The sequence below is a fragment of the Podarcis pityusensis genome (assembly GCF_964106645.2).
Source record: "Podarcis pityusensis genome assembly, chromosome: 11".
Lineage (NCBI taxonomy): Eukaryota > Metazoa > Chordata > Lepidosauria > Squamata > Lacertidae > Podarcis > Podarcis pityusensis.
The window spans coordinates 61,731,229-61,753,330 of NC_138036.1; the positions used below are offsets into that span (position 1 = coordinate 61,731,229).

Below are 22,102 nucleotides of genomic sequence, written 5' to 3' on the forward strand. Positions count from 1 at the left end.
CCATGTTCCCAGAGTCCCTGCAGACCCTCCTCTCCCAAAACAACATGCATATGGATCCAAAGTGCTAAAACCAGCTTTTATTCTGTTCCACGTGCAGCAGGATGGCAGGGACAAAATCCAAAGTGTTCCCAAATACTCCCACAGCAGAAAGCTACAGCTATCTGAAAGACAACATTTTAGCCTAAGGTGGGGCAAGAGAAGTTTCTCCAAGCAGAACTCAGAGAGAGCGGCCACTTAGGGACATTGCAATAGTTACCTAGGAAGTGGTCTCAAACCCAAATTCATGTAGCTCAGTTAGTAAGAGGCAGCAGCTCCTCAGGGATCTTTCCCAGACATATCTAGAGATGCTAGCAAAGAAATGTGGGAATTTTCATGCAAAACCTGCACCCTGTTACTGAGCTACAGCTCTTACCTAACTTGCTATTTAAAAGTTCACCAATTTGTAGGGAAACAACACCAGGGCAAAACCTGAAACATAGCTTGTCCCCCAACTTTTTCCTTTCCTTTACATCCGTCTATGGATTATGGTTTTGTATATTCTCCCAACCAAAATAATCAGACGCTTAGTAATGTAAACATGGCCTCTTTATTTTGTTACATCAGCACAAAGGTGCTCATTTAGCATAACTGACAACAAATCAGCCAGAAACAGAGCAACAATCACAATTCCAGATGCATTTCTAACCCCAAAAGAAAGGAATCAAAAGAAAATAGAAGATCTGGTGAGCATATTTCAAATACTTCCTTCAAAAAGCAGTCTTGCACATCTGCAAAATGTGATTAAAGCACCTTTTTTACACCAGTGCTGACAGCTCTTGCATTTTGGTGAAGTGCTCCTCTCCACATAGTCTAATCCATGCAGCCTAAATGTAGCCAGCAACATCCCAAAGGCTTGCCAAATCTTTGAGTGGTATGAGTAAAACTGCTAATGTGTTCCAAGCATGTCAGTGCTAGTGTGAAAATAGCTATGGCCTTCTAACTCTGTGTGTGGCGCACACGAACCTCTTGCTGCCTATCTGGATGTTGTGCTCTTCAGTCAGCAAGTACAATGAGGCTGAGTTTGGATCACCACACTAACCCCTCTTATTTAAATGGAGGGTTTAGATGTTTTCACAAGCAGGAGCCCTACATTTTGGTGTGAACTGACAAGGTGGTGAAACTCTTAAAAGTTTGCTTTCTTCTCCATTACTGCAAAAATGTACAAGCACAGTGCATTGGGGGAAGCATCCACAGAAGGAAATAAAGTGCAGACTTTCTCTGAGTTCACCAAGCCATCTGTTTGCAAATATTACAGAGCATGGACACTATGCCAAGGCAACATTTTAAAGTGCAGAACTCTACTTGTCACATAGGAATCATTCACATAGCTGCACAAAGCACAGGCAATATTCAGTTTCATTAACATCTTCAAACAGAAGGTTAGCAAGTGGCACAGTAAGATAGAGACAGAATTATACATTCAGATCAACTCCATGAAAAGTGCTTGTTTCCACAAAGTGCACATTTAAGATATCCCTCCAATAAGCTACATTTCCACATTCTCCTTTCTTTTTCATTGTCTAAATTGCATGCTGACAAGAACAGAAGGGGGTCATGGGGTGGGAGGGAGAGGCATAGTATCAAATTTTTGTAAAATGAAAATACAAGAGAATGAGAGGCTTCTGAAAACAGACTTTCCCTAAGACTTCATTCCCCATTTGGAACGTAACTGGACATATTCTTGGCTAAGTTAAAGCAACTCCCTTTTTCTTCCCCTTCATGACCAACCAAAGCTATATTTTGGCTTACATACGGAAGGGTTTTCTGCTTAGCCTATGCAGTGATAAACAATACTGAGGACATCACCCTTTTCTACTGAGAATCCCTTTAGAGACAACGCTGCACCACAGCAGTAATCCTAAAAATGCCCTATACAAATGTGACAACCTGGTAAAGATCCATAGAAGGCACACATCCTTCTAAAATTGCTCTGTTCAAGTCTAGTACATTAGCACCTACCAGTCTGTGGGTACAGCACAATAAATCTTGAGCACAGATCAATTCCTTTCCTAAGTACTTCACGTGCATTATCAGAATAATCATTGTCAATGAGCTGCGCTCTCTGGATGCACAGGGAGGAGAACGTGTCAAGAGACACACAGTGAGCTCCTGTTATTCCTGATTCATGTCACATTCCACCTGACTATACTCTCATTCCCAATGGTTATGATTTTTAAAGTTCTAGAGAGCACCTGATGAATAAGGCCAATTCTGCTGCTTGTTCAGATGGGAGAGGAAGGATTCCCCTCACAACTTATTTCCATAAGCCAGGTTTGCAAGTAGGACACCTTTAAAAGTTTTGTGAAGTTCAAAATGGCAGTCCATTAAAAAAATATTTTACATCAAAACTTTAAGAATATATTTTCAACATTGTTTGTTTGGAAAACAGCAAAAAAAGAGAGAGGTTTATACAGGAGGGCTATACTTTTAATGACGGGATGCGGGTGGCGCTGTGGGTAAAACCTCAGCGCCTAGGGCTTGCCGATCGCATGGTCGGCGGTTCGAATCCCCGCGGCAGGGTGAGCTCCCGTCTTTCGGTCCCAGCTCCTGCCCACCTAGCAGTTCGAAAGCACCCCTAAGTGCAAGTAGATAAATAGGTACCGCTTTATAGCGGGAAGGTAAACAGCGTTTCCGTGTGCTGGGCTGGTGCTGGCTAGCCAGAGCAGCTTCGTCACGCTGGCCACGTGACCCGGAAGTGTCTCTGGACAGCGCTTGCCCCCGGCCTCTTAAGTGAGATGGGCGCACAACCCTAGAGTCAGACACGACTGGCCCGTACGGGCAGGGGTACCTTTACCTTTACCTTTATACTTTTAATACTAAAATAAATACATTGGCCACAAAACTATGTGTTCACAGTTTTATATAGATGAGAAATGGATCCTCTTTTGCTGCCCTCCTCACAAAGAACTATGGGCCTTATCAGAAGTACAATTTGAATCTATTAGTTTATCCCTTAATTATTTCCTAACACCTTATTCACTAGATGATGTGCCCAATTGTATGTAACATTTCCGCAACATGTTTAAAACTGGAAACGCTGATTCTGGAGAGCTGATTGGAACCAGAGGAGGCGGCAGGGCTGACCTTCTTGAAACCTGCTCTTTACAAGCATCAAATCTCAGTTAGTCACATTCACACACCCTGCATCAGCTTTCCTCTCTGTGTGGGTTCAAATGAAAGAAAACATGCACTGAAACCCCCACAAGGGAAAATCATTGGGTTGTGTGATTTGGGCTGAGGAAATTAAGGGTGTCAAAAGAGGGTGGTGCAACATCAACTTTGGCCCTTTAAATTTTATTCTGGCAACATTTGCAATGCAGTTTAATAATGAAATGACCCTCTCAGTTAACAGCTCAGTGACATCCCTGCACTGCTCCTTTTAAGCATACGATTGCTGAGGCAGTTGTATAATGATTCATCAATATCAACTTCATTGGACTGGTCATGTTGTACAGATGCCTGATTATCGTCTTCCAAAGCAACTACAGTGGTACCTCGGTTTACGAACTTAATTGGTTCCGGAAGTCCGTTCTTAAACCGAAACCATTCTTAAACCGAGGTGTGCTTCCCCTAATGAGGCCTCCCACCACCGGTGCCCTTCCACCGTTAGGATTCTGTTTTTAGACCGAGGTAAAGTTCTCAAACAAGGACACTATTTCTGGTTTTGCAGAGTTTGTAAACCAAATCATTCTTAAACCGGACTGTTCTTAAACCGAGGTACCACTTTACTCTATTCCGAACTTAAAAATGGAAAGCGTAATTCTGGTGGTCAACAAAAGAGATTTAAAGACTGTCTCAAGGCAAATCTAAACAAAAATGTAGTATAAACACCAACAATTGGGGGACACTTGCCTGCGAGCGCTCCAATTGGAGAACAGCTTTTACCAAAAGCATCTTTTCACCAAAGCCAGATTAAATGTATTCCCATCAGAAGTGTTAAATGGCAGACTGAGAGGTATCCCTTATCAAAATAGGATCTGTGTATGCTTTCAGAACGTCGACTGCATGAGGCATATTTTATTGCATTGCAGAAAATATGATCAAGCTAGGGAACAATTGATTAAACCACTATTGGCAAATTGGCCGGGTAAATCTGAAGCCTACTATATCAAATATCTTCTGGATGACAAATCCAATGATATCACAGTGGCCGTGGCAAAGTTTCTTTCAGTAGTCATACAAATCAAAGATCAACATACCCATGACTAAAAAATAACACTTCGGTCTCCCTTCCCTGGGGGGTTGTCTGTATGAATCTGTATTTTAAGCATGTTATGGGTCGTTGGCCTGCAATAAAGATTATTATTATATTATATTAGTATAAAGTGTCATGGGCTTTGAAGACACTCAAACTCAGGACGCAGGGGAGAAATGTGCTAAGAGGAAGGAACGCTTGGCAAATCCACACCGTGATCAACTCCCACCCGGGAACCAATGTCCCCACTGTGGAAGTATGTGTGGATCCAGAATTGGCCTCCACAGTCACTTACAGACTCATTGTTAAAACTGTGTTTATGGAAGACAATCTTACTCGGCTACGAGGGATCGCTAAGGAAGAAGAAGATAATTATTCACATTAATTTTTCTAGTAAGATCCTATTAAACTTGTCCTAATCTATAAGAATGCATTCAAAAAAAAGTGTTACCGGACATTGTGGTGCCTGAGGCCTAAAACCCAAGAAATGCCCCCATGGCGGCAAAGCTATACTAAATAAACTAAATAATTGACTATTCACTGTATTTAGAATAACAGCAAAATCTTTCACTTGAGACAGGCTGCCTCATCCTGTGTAATATGAAAGACAGCCTTGTTATTGTTTTAAAATTAAGCATGCAGGGTGGACTTGGGTAATCTTTTGTAATATGGTGCCCCGTGCTAGGCCAAAATTTGGTGCCCCCAATGGATCTTCTCAGTTATGGATCTTCTCAATTTTGTGCCCCTCAGCTTGGAGCCCTGTGTGGAAGGACTGCTCACACCACCCTGATTCTGCTGTTGAAGCATGTGCTTACATTTGAAGCAATTTGGAAATTGAGGGTGTGAATGTGTGGGTCAGTCCTGCTGCAACTGGTTGTTCAAACAAGGTTTATGGTAATGATTACATTCACAAATATCTAGCAGTGTCCTAATGAGAAGGAAATAAGTCAGCAGAACATTATCTTTATGCTAGGTTTAGAGCCTTCAGTAAAAGTGCTTTTCAGGGGCTGGATGAAAAAGACATTTAAAAAATGCAAAAAAAAATGGCTTGAAAGGATGGTTGAGCAAATTGAGATAAAAGTGTATCTGTGCTCAATTTTCTACCCCATCCCCCAAATAATTCCTGAGTATTGTTTAATGTCATCAGAGATGAAATGAATGGGTTTAGGCTTTGTTAAGAATTATGCTTTGCTTTGCTTGAAACATATTTATAAACAATGACCAGGATCCAAAAAGTCCAGTGTTCTGTTTACCAGAGCATTTCCAGTCCCCTTCAATGTGCAGTGCGCTGTTCCCCTAAAATGTGTCACCTGAATGTTGAAGTAGGATTGATGTCCATGAAGGATGCAGATTTTGGGGGGTGGGGGTGGGGGGAATCATCAACACCCCCACCCCCATACCAAAGTATGGTATGGCTCTCATTGATATCCTCATAATATTTTATAAAACGATGTCTAAAATTTTACGGGATAAACATTTAAAATCATAAATTTACCTCAATGTGTACTTGAGGTATGTATACTATGACTGTATCTGTAGATTCTTCTTTAAGTCAGAGTTTTTTCCACAGACAAGTTTGGTTTTACTTTAGATCTTTGGGCCTCTCTCACACATACATTATTGGCACAATACTTTTTTTGTATCTGATGTGTAATTGGTTTCTTTTGTGCAAATCAGAAACATACTAAACAGAGTGAGCATGGCTTCACAACAAGGCACCCCATTTTCACCCAATTATTCCAAGCTATAGAGTTACCAGCAGAGCATTTTGCAGCAAGCGGATCTAACTTTAGACAGAGCTTGAAAATGGCACCACCAATTTGCCAGCCACATAAACTTCTTCAATATTCCTGTCATCACCTGAAATCAGAAAAATGAAAGAGATGTATGCAATCTGTTCCGTCAGCCTTGATATTGATATTTTTCTAAGGACACAAACACACATGTAGCTAAATTATGTACAGATTCACATGCTTCCAAGAACTGAACTTGACACCTGGACTTAGTTTATACTAGTAATTTCCCAAGTGCACAGAGAAGGGGGGGCACATTAACCATCTCCCCCCCCCAACTGTTATGAATGTTCTCCTGGCCATCTCTTTTGCCAGGCAACTTGTTGGGTGATGACCCCAGATGTTAAGGGGACATCTCTTTATGGAGGTTACTTGTAAGGGAGTTTGTTGGCTAATTACTCAGGATGCTTTCCCAGTAGGAGAAATCCTGGGAAGGTGACACATCTCCATTCTCCCCAGCACAAGGTGGGACACCTGGGGCGGACTGCACCCCCTTCCTCCACCACTGTGCAGGACTACCACACAGTGTATGATGACATCCGGGGATGAATGGGGATGTGTGCCTACAAGCACACTATGGGAAAGCAACAGCAAATGCATAAGACAATGCATATGAGTATCTTATTCTGCACATGAATCCTGTCCCTGCAGATTTGCACAGGCACCCAGGTGTTTTAATCAGCTTTCCTACATGCAGCAATGTACAATGCTAACATATGTAGGCAAGGAGGCCTTTGGAAGCAAAGCAAGTTGCCATGTGCAGAGCAGAAATCACACACACATACAGTCACCCTGTTGTATAGACAAACTGATAATGACTGGATGGTGATGTGTGACAAACCTATTTCCATTAAAGCACTGGGAAACAGGTGTAATTTACTATGTACAGACATTCAATAATGCCTATTGAAATCAATTACAGTGGGGGGGGTGAAATAATAATAATAAATAAATAAATAAAATCTTACATTTTGAAAGAAAGTAATAACAAAAAGATGACCTTCAACGCTTGTAGCAGAAAGATACTCATTTTGCAATTAGATGAAAACATCTGTATAGCAAGAACTGATACATACCCAGATATAGGAATTTCTGGATCATATCCTAAAAATATGGGAGAAGAAACAATTATTCAAAAGCAGTTCCTCCTTTGTAATTAAAGCAGCAAGATAAAAAGACTAATAGTAGCCTTTAAAAAACTAAGCAATATTAACATTTTAAAAGCAAAATCCAGATCCAACATAGCTATGCACTTTAAAGACATGTGAGAATGAAGAATATTATAGAATGTTGAAAAATTACATTAAGCAATCCTCAGCTGTAGATACCATTTATTCAATTGTTTCTTACACTGCCATATTATCCTATTCAGAGGTGGTTTAAGGTGGCGCAATTGCCGTGGTGACACTGGGCACCATGCTGCAATGGGAGCCAAAACAACACCTTTGGAAATAATATTGCTTGAAATGAACTAATCCAGTTTTTGTCAGTTTTCCAATAGGAATCTTCTGCAGACAATGGGTTGGATCCGGAGACAATTAAGCAGAACTCTATTCATGCAACAGGGTTTTGCTGGTTTCTCCTACCACCATTACATCCCCTCCAAAAGCCACTCTTGAAGGTAACCCTGGAATGGTGTGGGTCATGGGTTGTAGAACAGTTTAGAAGTGAGTTTAGGAGTGAGTAATTCAGTGTGGCTGCCATGTGCAAGTGGTAGTGCTTTCCTGTTCATGCAAGACATTCCTGGACCCAAGCCATTTAATTAATCAATATTAAATGGAACAAAAGAACAAAAGAAATTCCTTAGCCATAATTCCGTTTGGTAGAAGCCTAACCAACAAATTCTAGCCTGTCACTGTGGTGAGCAGCAAGCATATATAAGGGTTGCCAATAATCCACAGATATGAAGCAGCCAGAAAGCCACAAAGTCCAGCCCATTGGCCTAAAACAGGTTTCTCCAAACATGGTCAACGTATTTCCACAACACATTGTTCAATTACCTCAAAAGCATCACAAGTGAACAGCTCAAAAGGACTGTCTGAAGCTTTGGTGTTGATAAGCAGTGCATCAAATTCTTTGCCAACTTCAAAGTTCCCAATCACAGTATCTAGCCCAAGGGCTATGAAAGAAATTTAAATAACAAATTACTCTTTTCTCTTTCATAGAATAATAATAAATAATAAACAACAACAATAATTTATTTATTTATATTCCGTCCTCCCCAGCCAAAGCTGGGCTCAGAGTGGTTAACAACAGTAAAAACAGCACAGTTTACATAACATCACAGTCAATTAATTGAAATACATTCTAAAATAAATTCAGAATCAAATTAATGGCAACCATTGGGCTAGAGTTCTATGAGGATTACAGAAGGAGAGAGGGGTCAGTCTGTGCCTTGGCCAAAGTCCTGGAGGAACAGCTCTGTCTTGCAGGCCCTGTGGAAAAATGTCAAGTCCTGCAGGGCCCTAGTCTCTTGTGACAGAGCGTTCCACCAGATCGGGGCCGAAAAAGCCCTGGCTCTGGTCAAGGGCAGCCTAACCTCCCTGTGGCCCGGGACCTCCAAGATGTTTTTATTTGAAGACCGTAAGGTCCTCCGTGGGACATACCAGGAGAGGCGGTCCCGTAGGTACGAGCGTCGTAGGCCTTGTAGGGCTTTAAAGGTTAAACCTCCAAACAAACATATGAAAACCTACAAACAAACATCTGATTCATTAAGTTGCAAGTATGATAACTTGTAATGGGAAGAAAAGAGTTATAGCATTTATGTTAGGAAATATAGCAGAAGTGAAGGTCAATATGGAGTTTTAATGTGTATCAGAGCGGAGGGGTCATAAGGTAGATCAGGCTTTACTGGTAGATCTCTGGGTGATTTACAATAGATCAAAAAGGGCTTCTGGCTCCCAACTGTTGAACAGCAGAATCAACAAAACGACTTTTCCTGTCTGTATTAGCTGTGGAGGTGGAAAAAAACTAAGCAGCAATGGACTTTTGTGTTAAAGAACTGTGAGCTCGGCTCAGTTCTAGCACAGAAAACAAAACCTCAGGCTAAGAATGTGCTCTGAGGCACCCAGTATGTTTTTTCCATGTGGCTCTGATTTGTAGATCTTTGGTTCTAGTTTAAAAAAAAATAGATCCAACAAGCCTGAAGCCTGCCCACTTCTGTATTACGATGGTGATTGTTAAGTTGTGGGCGAACATATCAGACGACACAGCGATTCTTCAAACAGCTCTTGTTTATTCAGAGGCCAGAACAGAACTGAACTGAAGGGCTCAGTCAGCCTGCTTGTATAGAGCTCCAGTACAACGTTACTGTAGCAACTTTCTAAAACTATCCAATCACTGAACGTCACTTTCGATTCTTCATTTGCATAACTATCTACAGTATCCCCCTGCTGGCCCAGGGTGAGAACTTCAGTACATAACAGTGATGATGATAGATGAATAGAGGATATTATTGAAAATTAATTTCTCTATTTAGCTTTATTTTACTATACTGATGCAAATGCTATGAATATAACTTATAATGGCTTTAAATTAAAAAACACTACAATTTACATTCTAAGAGACTTGCACAGTTCATCTTCTTCTCAAAGGCCAAACCAACAGTGTAGATTTACATCAGTTATGGTTTTACACAGTTTAGCTGACTGCCATGACCCCGGCATCTAATTCCTCATCTTCAGCGAACAAGGTTGGGAATTCAGAATAAGTATTGCAGCTTCTGGGAGCTTGCAACCAAGAGCTAGTGAACAGGACTCGCAAACGGGTGTTTGCAAGGATTGCTGGAGGAGACTGAAGAGAAGCTTGTGCCTTGTGGATTCCAGCTGGTTGCTTGAATGAACTGTTTAGAAGCTTGGCTGATTGCAGGCCTGAGGCTGGGCCTGAGGGTTCTGCTGGAGCACGTGATCTGAGGGGGAGGAGCTACTGCTGAGAGGAAGTCAATGAGTTGAGGAAGGAGTTAGCAGCCGGCAGCAGTGCAACTTCGCTCATTGCAGCTTCTGGTTGCTCAGAAACAGGGTTGTTTGCGAGGGTGTTTAGAGGGGGAATTTGAGGGGAGGCCCAGAGTATTGTCTCTCAGTGTGCAATGGACCAGGAGACATGGAAGGCGAGTGAGCTGCTGCAGTGACCTGCAACACCTGTGCCAAGTTTGTCTTTCTGCCGGAGAACATGCAGCAGCACACTTGCAGCAAGTGCAAGCTGGTTGTCTTGCTGGAAGAGAAGGGGCAGCAACTTGAGGCTCACCTAGCCTCACTTCTAGCTACAGGACAACATGCAGAGTTACTTGATAGAGCTGAGGGGACTTGATGGAACAGCAACACTGCACTACAGTTCCCCAAGCTCCCTAGAGAGAGAGAGAAGTGGATATGGAACTAGGTCATTATATAGTGTGATATTATGTTTAGTACGATAAACCCAAGGACACATCTCAAAATCAGATGGAGGGGGACACCATTCCTGATAGGGTGACCCTCCCGACTGGAGACAGGCAGGGTCTTCAGCTTGCCATGTCCTTTCCAGAGGGGAGGAGCCCTGCTGTTTCTCCAGACTGACCCTGCCTGCTGCAAGGGATGGTTGTGCTTTGTGTCTCTCTCTCTGTGTGGAAAGAAACACTTGCCTGAGTGCTTGTTTTTTGTGGATTTTCCCTTGTCTATTCCTCTCCTCATTTCTGTTTGCTAACAGGATCATCTTTCTGAGTGAGTTTTTTCTGGGCACTTATGAATGCAACTTGCTTTAGTCCCATTTATTCCTGACATAATGGGCAGTGAAATGGAGATCCCTATTATGAAAATATGTGAGTAGATTCTTGTCTACCTACCTTTATAAATAGCTTGGAAAGATTGATCATTTCAGAATATTTGAATGGAATTCAGGTATTGAAAGCTATTTATAAACTGAGACCAAAGTATTGTAATCTGACTTCAAGAAACATTGTTTGCACGACACCCGTCAACATTAACACTGGTATTGCTAGGATTTACAATATAAAAAAGAGTCAGGTCTTGGGAGATGTTTGGTAATCAAAGGATATTTCATTTGTTTTCCAGTTCTTATATGCAATAAATATTATTTACTATACTTCAGCATAAAATGCAACAGCACAAAATTTATTGTTTTACAAATTGCATGGAAAGCAAGAGCATTTCAGCCACAGAAAGTGAAATAGAATAAGGAGGGGGAAATGACTTTTTTAATTATACCAAGCTTGTTTTAATAATACCGAATGCTAGGCACTTAGTAAAATATTGTCAGCATGGCAGTGTGTTATTTTTTTCAGTGATATCTTTAGTGCAGTTTTCACATTAGACACAAGAGGGTGGTAAGAGGTTAAAAATAATTTTTAAAAGGTTTCTTCAGTTATGTTTGAAGCAAGAGGAAGAATAAGCAATAGGATCTCTGTGCGGGGAACACGGAGAAATGCTATTGGGTGACAGAGAAAAGGCGGAAATACTTAGCACCTACTTTGCCTCTGTCTTCACCCCAAAGGAAAGTGATGCCCAACCTGGTGATAACAGAATAAATGATGTAAGAAGGGACCTGCAGCCCAAGATAGGAAAATAAATATTAAGGGAACACCTAGCCACTTTAAATGAATTCAAATCTTCAGGGCCTGATGAGCTGCATCCAAGGCTACTAAAGCAGCTTGTGGATCTAATTTCAGAGCCTTTATCTATTATCTTTGAGAATTCTTGGAGAACAGGTGAGGTCCCTACAGACTGGAGGCGGGCAAAGGTTGTCCACATCTTCAAAAAGGGGGGGAAGGAAGACCCAGGTAACTACTGACCGGTGAACTTGACATCAATACCAGGGAAGGTCCTAGAACAGATAGTTTATCAGTCGGTCTGTGAGCATTTAGAAAAGGATGCTGTGATTACTAAGACTCAGCATGGGTTTCTCAAAAATAAGTCATGCCAGACTAATCTGATTTCTATTTTTTATGGAATTACAAACTTGGTGGATCAGGGAAATGCTGTGGACATAGTGTATCTTGATTTCAGTAAGGCATTTGACAACGTCCCTCATGATATTCTTTGGAGGAAGCTGGTAAAATGTGGGTTGAACAAAGTAGCTGTTAGGTGGATTTTTAGCTGGTTGACTGACCAAACCCAAAGAGTACTCATTAATGGTTCCTCGTTGTGGCATTTGCCCATTCACTGTGATTTCGTTTGTACAGGGGGATGGAAATGGTTAATGTAGACTGACCAATGAGAAAGCTCAGAGGCAGAGCCTACCTGCTTTTGAGGCTCAGCCCAGGGGTTTTACCATTGGGAGATAGAGGAGTCCGAGTCAGACAGAGCCAGTAAAAGACAAACATAGCAGTTGTGATAGCTAGAGTGAGAGACAGGGATAGAACTGAGAGAGAAGAGTGTGACAGTGGGAGATAATGCCACATCTAGTTATGGGCGTGCATTTGAGAAACCGTTCTGAATATATTTAAAACTTGTTTGTTCTTCAATAAACTTTAATCTTCGTTGTTGACTTTACAACCTGACTGAGGCTCAGTATTTCACCAGAAGAAACCTGGTTAGTGGCAGTGGAAGAATAAAGCAGTGGTGTACAGGTCAATAGTCCGTGAACGCCACACTCGTCATCCTGGAAAAAAGTGACAAGTGGGGTGCTGCAGGGTTCTGTCCTGGGCCCGTTGTTGTTTAACGTCTTTATAAATGACTTGGATGAAGGAACTGAGGGGATGCTCATCAAATTTGCAGATGACACTAAACTGGGAGGGGTAGCTAATGCTACTGAAGACAGAATCAGAATTCAAAATGACCTTAACAGGTTGGAAAACTGGGCCCAAAAGAACAAAATGAATTTCAATAGGGACAAATGTTGGGTTCTGTACTTAGGCAGGAAGAACTAGATGCACATATACACAATGGGGAACACCTGGCTTACTAGTAGTACATGTGAAAAGGATCTCGGGGTCTTGGTGGACCACAAGCTTAACATGAGTCAACAGTGTGATGCAGCAGCAAAAAAAGCTAATGCTATTCTAGGCTGCATCTAACATGTAATTCACATTTGACCCCACTGAGAAATTTGTATCCACAAATTTTCACCTAGATGAATAGACCTGAGAAGACAGGGAATAGTTTCCATGTCATGCCTTTACATCACACTACTTTTAAACATCAACTTATTCCCCTAAAACACAGCTCTTCTCACCAAAAATCTGAGCCCTCAAGCATGAGTATGCAGAAGCCCTAAGTCCAAAATGGAAAATTCATTCAGAACAAAATCAAGTATCAAATATGAAATTCAAATTTTGAGAAATTCATATTATCAGACAGCCAGAAGGAAATTTTGTCAATTTAGAATATGAGGGGAAAATGTGTATTGCCTCTAACTTTGCACAAGTAGCTCCTTGATAAACCAAAATTTTGACAGCTGTGTGTTAGGGTAGAGAAGTAAAAGAAGAAGAAGAGCTTCATTACCTTGGCTCCCTCCAAGAGTTGCTAGTTGGAAAACTTCCTTGAGAGTTAAGCACGTTTCATCCTCTTTGTTAATATGAATGATGTTAGATACCATAATTGCCTTTCTGATAGCATCAAGCATAGAGGCTGAGTAGCCACCAGCAACATCTGAAATAGAACAGAAAATTAAAAGCATAGCCTGGAAGGAACAGTCTTCAGGTGAAAACATGAGTTCCATTAAATATGTGGGGGGGTCCTTAGCATGGCGCAGCTGTGTTACGGAGCGGATATGAGCAGAAGCCTGTTGAGCAGCCTTGGTTACAACCCAGAATTCCTGCCTGCAGACAGATGAAGAGAGACACCCCATCGCTCCATCAGGGGTTTTGTTTCTTTTTAAACTTTAAATGTCCTGCCCACCTAGCTGTTCGAAAGTACCCCTAAGTGCAAGTAGATAAATAGATACCGCTTTATAGCGGGAAGGTAAACGGCGTTTCCGTGTGCGGCGCTGGTGCTGGCTCGCCAGAGCAGCTTCGTCACGCTGGCCACGTGACCCGGAAGTGTCTTCAGACGGCGCCAGCTCCCGGCCTCTTGAGCGAGATGAGCACGCAACCCTAGAGTCGGACACGACTTGCCCGTACGGGCAGGGGTACCTTTACCTTAAACTTTAAATGCTTTTAAAATCTCTATTCAATAAGCAAACTGGGGGGGGGGGGCGGCGGAGTGTGGCCCTTTGTTAGCAGATGTTCCACGTGCAGATGCCTGTGAGTCTTTCAGTGCAGCGTTTCCAAAATAAACAGCTACGGAGTCAATGGCTTACCTGTGCCCAGGCCCAGCTTCACGCGATGCTTCAGAACCTTCCTTGCATTTAAAAGGCCACTGCACAACCTGGATGGGAAGCAGGAGAAGGGGGAAATGTGCCATCTTTACAAACAAAAAACCCATGTGTTGTCAGATGAGGCTATTGGAAGTCTTTCATAAAGGGAAGCCTAGAAAAAAGTTTTTATATAAACCTTGGCTAAGAAAAAGAGAGTTTTCTCCCATTACTGTACTTCCATTCTTTGTTGTTTCACTGTTTGGAACTGAGGTGCCCCACATATTCCTGCGACTGTAAGCTGTTTTAATTGTTTTTAATTCTGAATAATAATAATAATAATAATAATAATAATAATAATAATAAATTTCATGACAGTTCTTTATACATCTTATTTGGCTGGATATACATTAGTTCAGGCATAGGCAAGCTCAGCCCTCCAGATGTTTTGGTACTACAACTAGTCCCTAGCTAACAGGACCAGTGGTCAGGGATGATGGGGATTATAGTCCCAAAACATCTGGAGGGCTGAGTTTGCCTATGCCTGCATTAGTTCCTTCACCCAATTTTCCACACTCTCTTATATTTTATAAGGTCACAACGTAACCCCTACTTTGAGGTCCAATTTTTGTAAATATTCCCCTAGGTTCTCCCACTCACTCCTCATCACTTTATTGTCTTGATTTCTTACTTTAGATGCTATACTGGCAAGCTCTGCATATTCAGTTAATTTGTATTGCCATTGTTCTTTCCCTAGGATTTCTCTTAATTTCCAATATCTTGCATATATTTGCTGCCGCTGTTGCATAGAAAAATAGGTTGTGGGCTTTCTTAGGTAATTCATTCCCAATTACACCTAGAAGAAATGCTTCCGTTTACATTTCCACCATAAATAAATAAAGGAATAAAGTAACGCTCTACTTCCAAACATTTCTAGCACACTTTTGATTTTTTTTTTGGTACATTTTAGTCAGCTTAACCGGTGTCAAATACCATCTACTGTATACTGCATTTTTTCTAATTTGGTAACATGCTGAAAAGTTCATTGTTCATTTCCATAATTTGTGTCTCATCCAAACCTTATTCATTCCTTCTAATCATGTGATTTAAAAATCCTCTGTGCACCCTAGTTTTCTCATACCAAAGGTATGTATGTCATTCGTAGAACAGGTCAGCTCCTTCTAAGTCCAGCACATTTATATCCTTCAATTTGATCCACTCCTTCATCCAGTTTAGGCAGGCTACTTCATAATATAATTTCAGATCTGGGAGAGCAAACCTCCCTCTGTGCTCCTCATCTATTAATATTTTGTATTTGATCCTTGGGTTTTTTCTTTGCCATAAAAAGTTTAGTATATCCTTTTTCCATTTTGTGAAGCAGTTGGTGTTGGATGTCACCAGTAGTGATTGGAATAAAAATATAATTTTGGAGAAGATATTCATTTTAACTACAGAATCCTGCCCAAAAAAGACAAATTCATTCACTTCCATTTTTTAATGTCTTTTTTATCTCAGTCCACATATTATAATTATCTTGAAATAGATTCAGATTTTTGGATGCAATCCACATTCCGAAGTATTTAATTTTTCATTCCATTTTGATTCCTAGGTCATTTTCCAGTTCTCCCTCTGTTTGATTATTTTTATTCTGAATTAACCTTTGGCTTTTTATTAATACAGAATCCCGCTAGATTGCCGAAAGTTGTGATAGCTTCCAAGGCTATTGGTAAACTTATGGATGGGTTCTCTACCGTTATTATGCAAAGGCCTTAATTTTATACGTTCTCTGTCCAATCCGTGTGCCTTTTATTCTCTCCTTCTCCCTGATCATTCTTGTAAGTACTTCCAATACCAAATTAAATAGTAGTGCAGATAAGGGACATCCTTGTCTTGTACATTTTTTGATTTGAAAATTGTTGGTGATCTTTTTGTTAATAATTATGTTTGCTTTTTGTTCTCTGTATATTGCCTTAACAGCATTTGTAAAGGCTGGTCCAAAGTCCATATAGTCTAGAATCCATAAAATGTTATCAAAGGCCTTTTCTGCATCTAGAGAGAGACAGGATTGCTGCTTGCTTCTCCCTCCTTTTTTCCACGTATTCAATTATATTCAAGATATTTCTGATGCTGTTTTTCATTTGTCTTGATGGCAAAAAGTCGGCTTGGTCTTTGTGGATTACCATATTCAATACCGTCATCATTCTCTTAGCCATAATGTTTGCAAATAATTTGTAATAATTGTTTAATGGAGATATTGGCCTGAAGTTCTTTGGGTGTGGAGCTATTTATCTTGTTTTGAAATTAAAGTTATACCTGGCTTTTCCATGAAGGTGGAATTGGACTAGCGGATTACCGCTGTCCACTCCTTTTATATGCGGACGATGCGGTAATTCTATCTTATACACGTGTTGGACTAACCAGAGCTCTGAAGATCTTTGCCACGTATTGTCAACTCAACCAATTAACCATCAACCATGTTAAATCTAAGATTCTGATTTTCGCCAGAAGTCGGAGATTATACGAATGGAAGCTTGGCGGAGCAAAAATAGAGCAAGTCCTAAAATTTCAATACCTAGGAGTTATTTTTCAATACAATTTGGGGTGGAAAGCACAAATTCAACACCTACTTAATAAGGCCAAAACTCTGTCATATGCGCTCCTCCGATTTTTCTTTTCGGATGGAGCTTTGCATGTTCCCTCGGCCCTAAAGGTGTTCAAGGCAAAAGTGGTTACCGCGCTTGCCTATGCTGCCCCGCTCTGGGCCGTGATGACAGATCTTGCTCCTCTTGAGACTCTACAAAACCAATTCCTACGTCGGATCCTAATGCTCCCCCTGTGCGTAAGTAACGCAGCCATGCGACTAGAATTGAAGATCGCATCCTTAGAAACTTGCTTGTGGAAGCAAGTCTTCAGTTATTGGTTATCATTGTGGCATAGATTACCAGACCATTACCTTGTCCAATGCTTATGGCGAGATGAATTCTCCAGCCTTTGGACTAGTAGAATTCATGCCAAACTCCTGAGTTATGGAATCTCTCCCTTAGATTCCCTAAAACTAGATCAAATCACTGCTCAAAGACTGATCCGCCAAAGACTGGATGACATCGATTTACAGCGAAATTATACGCTGGGGGGAGGTGTTTGTTCGCCCCAGAACATTGGTATTACTTTAACTTACTGCGTTCCATCATACCTCTCCTCCCTTTCGACTGTTGCCCATAGGCTGGCCTTCACCAAAGCGAGGTTTAACGTTTTTCCCTCCAATGTCCTGAGACATAGATTCTCAAAGGGCCAAGCCTCCGCCATGTGCAAATGTGATAAGGAGACGCCGGAGTCGCTTCAGCACATTATGTTCACTTGCCCCTTGTTCAACGTGCCACGGGCAAATTTGTTGGGATCAATCATGCAGAAACTAGAGGGTACCCCACCAAAATTCCACCTTGCCCAAATCTTGCAGGATAAGGATACCCATACGACCCTGAAAGTGGCTAGGTTTCTGGTCGCTGTCCTTACCCAAAAGCGTTGCCAAGGAGCACTACAAGCTAAATAAGGCGCAGTATGTCATTCCATCTCATAGTATTTTATTGTTACAGTGGTGTTTTAGCGGCTGTTTTTTCCCACGTGCACAAGCTGTTATTTATGTCTTGTTTTTATCTGTATGGGCCTATGGCCGTAATAAATATTATTATTATTATAAAAAAAAAAGGTGGAATTGGGTTCATTAACTCTATCATTGGTCGTGCCAGTGTTTCTTGGAAGACTTTATAATACATCAGAAAAAGTCCACCAGCTCCAAGCAATTTTCCTAACTTAGCTTGTTTCATGACCATCTTAACCTCCAATTATTCAATTATTAATATTAAATATTAATATTGATTAATGTTAATAAGTAATATTAATTTCCGTGTGCTCTGGCTTACATCACGGTGTCCCGTTGTGCCAGAAGCGGTTTAATCATGCTGGCCACATGACCCAGAAAGCTGTCTGTGGACAAATGCCGGCTCCCTCAGCCTGAAGTGAGATAGGCGCCTCACGTAACCGTCCAGGGCTTCTTTACCTTTTTTGGAGTAATAATTCCAAAATTCACTTCTAATGTCTTTAGGGTTGGATATTATTCTGTCCCCTATTAGGACTTCGTTTATGATATTTGGTTTCCTTCCTTTTGATAACTGCCGTGCCAGGAGTTCACCAGGTTTATTAGCATGTTTGAATCACTTTTGTTTTAAGGCTTTTATTTTTTGTTCTATTTCATTCTGTGTTGTAATTGCCAGTTGTGTTTGTAAGATTTTAATTTTCTGTGTGGTAGTTAGGTCTCTGAGCTTATCTGTTACTGTCTTCTCACAGTTCTTCAGTTCATCCATTAGCTTTGGTATTTCTTTTCTCTTTTTCCTATAAAAGACATTCTGTTGTTTTTCTTCAGAGCATATAAATCTTTCGCCCTTTCTGTATTTTAAATTGTCATAAACACCAACCCCCAGGTCCTGCTGGTGAAGGGAAGTTTAGTTTTAAAAGTGATAACAGTACAATTATTATTATGTTCTTATGTTCTTTGTATACTGTGTTAGTTTTATGATGTTAGCCGCCTGGAGCCCGGCTCTGGCTGTGGAGGACGAGGTACAGATAGAATATTATTATTATTATTATTATTATTATTATTATTATTATTATTGAAAGGAGTATTGCATGTTATATGCAAGAATCAGGTGTAATCAACACAATGCCTTCCAGATGCTTAGGACCCCAACTCCCATCAGCTCTGGCCAGCTTTAGCAATAGTGAGGGATGATGGGAGTTGTAGTCCAAAAACCTGAAGGTTACAGAGTTGACCACAAAAAACAGCACAGTCAAGGAAATTCATGATGTGATAACAGCACATCACATGGTGAGCATTCCTACATAGGTTATGGTGGAGAAAGGAGAAGTATTCATACTTGTGCAGGAACAAGGATATCAGAGAATTCTGTCAGAAATTGGAGCAAAAAATGCCTCACTTTGCATGCTCATCCCAAGCCAGGAACAAAAATCAGACAAGTGAATATAGTTCTGCATAGTTTTTGACATTTCCTTCCACCGAAAGGCTTTGAAATTAATTACACAATTAATTAAGAAATGAATAATGTAAGTTTTGGATGGAAGCTAAACTGTAGCAAATGGAGACAGTGCTGATGGTGACAGAGAACAGGGTGGAAATCCTTGCTTCCTTACATCTCTAGTAGGAACTCATACCATGTGATATTATCGCATAGTGAATTTTCTTTATTGTACTGTAAATCTACAAGATGACCTGGCTGGTAGCCAGATTCTGTGCCCAGATTTGTAGGCACAGATCATCCTCTAGAATAAAATAGCTTACTAGAGAAATGCTGAAGTCATCCTTTGGGGCGCCTCAGGGTCAATTTTTTATGGTAGCCCAAATCTCAGTTGTACGGATGTATGTATATATCTCAATTTTAACTCATGAGCTATTGCTGCAATCTGCTCCAATTGTATATTTTATCTTTATGAACGCTGTTTTTATTGTGTTATGTTAAGTGAGCTGGTCTTTGACCGTAATAAATTACCTATCTACTGTAAATCAAAGGCTGTGGTGGTAGGAAAATTTGCATCATGTGAAAGACACAGCAGAGCATGACTGTTCCCCCTATATGCATATTATTGGGGTGTCATTTTCAGAGGTATCTCCCTAGCACATTATATGTCTTGTTCTGGTCTAAGGCACCATGTTTCTTGCCAGTAGTGAGGAATGCAGCAGCAGCAGCAGCAGCAGCAGCAGCAACAACAACAAGCATGCCTCCCAGCTACTCCATTTCAGAGAAACTATCTGTTTTTGAAACTTTTCACTTCTTGTCTCAAAGAGAAAGTCCTGCCATCCCAATTTAATGCTGCAAACAAACAGGCGGGTTCATGGATTGCTGCTCTACTTGTAGCTTTCAAAGCATCACTCACTATATCAATAAGAAAATCCCATAACTTCTCACAGCTCTTCCCTTCACTGCATCCCAATGCCAGTTCATTTTCATGCCTCAGGTTGACTTTTGGGCAGTGGCATAGCGTGGATTGTTGGTGCCGGGGGCAGGGCAAATGTTGCACCCTCTGGTGGGCTAGGCAGCTGGGGTAGAGGCACATGTTGGGGGTGCATACATGGAGCTAAACAGAGCCCGCTTGCAACAGGCTCCTCGCCCGCTGCCTCCGTCCACCTGCTGGACCCTGTTACGCCCTACCACAAATGTGCGCCCCCCTGCCCTCCCCGTGCTTTGCCTCTACTGCCAGGGGCACAGGCACAGGGCTGGTAAAAAAGATGGCCACTTCAGAGCACCCAGATTTATATCTGCCTTGTGGACATCTGGAAACAGGCTGCTTTGACCCTTCAAAGGGGTACGTGCAAACATCTATTTTCTCTGTGAAGAAGCTGGTACAGTGCCGATTCCATCATCCCATGTTAAAATTATCTAAACCTTCAAGCTATCCACACTGAAATGTGGTGAACTTTAAAACACAGATATGAAACACAGCATTATCTGAAACACACCTCTATGAGGTATTACCTACTGTAAATGAATTAACTTAATTTACTTACGATATGTTTGAATTAGGGCAATGTACAATGGCAGCTCCTTTAAGATTAAAAACTTGCAGTTCTTCATCAGAAAGATGGCAGCCATGAGCCATTATTGTCTAAAGAGTAAAACAAAAACAGTGTAATTTGTATTTTTATTTTATTATTAACTTTTACTATCATTTTGCTTCTACTTGTACCTAGAGAGGACAATACCTAGACAGGGCCCTGGTGCTATGAAGAATTATTGCCTCTGCTCCTTCCTCATAACTCTGCTGTGAGCTCATTTGCTCTCTTCAAGAGAGCCAAATAAGATGTATTATCATTCACACAATTAGGAATGGTGCAAATCCTTTGTTTACAAAGGTTATCACGTGCTAGAACGGCTACTTCCATGGGCTGTTATGTGTCGTTCATACCGTTCATATTTCATTTCCTGACTTCTTAAATGATCAAGGTGAACTGCCCATATATCCCAGTAAATTTTATCCAAACAAATAAATACAAATGAAAAGTAGTGAAATTGAGTCTATTGGGCTTTTGTTGTGGTTGTTTAATGCTACCTTGAATGAAGGTTATTCTTTATAATAGAAAGTACGGTAGTGTTTGTTTCTCAGATAATCAAAGGAAGCATATCAGGGCCCTGCCATATGCAAACCTTTAAACTCTTGGTAGTAAACCCTCATCATTAATGACTCTATTTAGAAGCATTGTGCTTAAATTTGAATCTCATTAATGAGATTAATGCTGTGTATACAATCTGCTAATTGACATTAAGTCAGCTAATAAAATGCTACGCAAATCTTAAAATCCAAAGGGAGAATTTCAAAGACAAATGAGACATATTCCCTGAAGATTTTCAGAGGCAACTGAAAATGCCTTGCGTGTCTTTGAAAAATCTCCCTCACAAGTGTAATTGAAAAACCTAAGTTTGCCTCAAAGTCAAGTTTATTAATTTCAGAGTGTTTCTGTGGGGAAACAATCACAAAGAAAACTGTGTGAAAAACCTGGGGATTCACACTGCTTTAATTCAAATGCAGACAAGTGTGTTTGTTTGTTTGTTTGTTTGTTTGTCTGTGTGTGTTCCTCCACTTTTTAATCTGTGGGAATTTGCTAGGGTTGCCTTATTTTAAGGAGCCAAAAAGAGGAGACACACACACATGTAAGGTGCCCCTGCAAGCAGGCAGTGGCCATGATGCTTCGCGACTCCCCATCACCACCCCATAAGGAGCCTCAGGCTATGTTATTGTGCATCGTGACCAAAGCAAAGTGGACAGAGGTGCCTCAAACTCTTCT

The 22,102-nt window shown here is 41.0% G+C and overlaps 1 protein-coding gene across 3 annotated transcripts in view; it reads right to left on the bottom strand.

Annotated features, from left to right (window-relative positions):
* Positions 1 to 567: 567 nt before the first annotated feature.
* Positions 568 to 22,102, bottom strand: part of GDA (guanine deaminase) — a 61,262-nt gene continuing 39,727 nt past the window's right edge. For 2 of the 3 annotated variants that reach the window (XM_080972835.1, XM_080972836.1), the window contains exons 9-14: positions 20,828 to 20,925; positions 14,257 to 14,324; positions 13,461 to 13,607; positions 8,028 to 8,146; positions 7,104 to 7,131; positions 568 to 6,094 (exon numbers count right to left, since the gene is read on the bottom strand). In XM_080972835.1, coding sequence (XP_080828961.1) covers positions 6,024 to 6,094; positions 7,104 to 7,131; positions 8,028 to 8,146; positions 13,461 to 13,607; positions 14,257 to 14,324; positions 20,828 to 20,925 — 531 coding nt within the window. In that variant the 3' untranslated portion in view covers positions 568 to 6,023. Of the gene's footprint in view, positions 6,095 to 7,103; positions 7,132 to 8,027; positions 8,147 to 11,487; positions 11,528 to 13,460; positions 13,608 to 14,256; positions 14,325 to 20,827; positions 20,926 to 22,102 lie in introns of all 3 variants that reach the window. The other variant, XR_013977180.1, reaches the window with a different exon arrangement.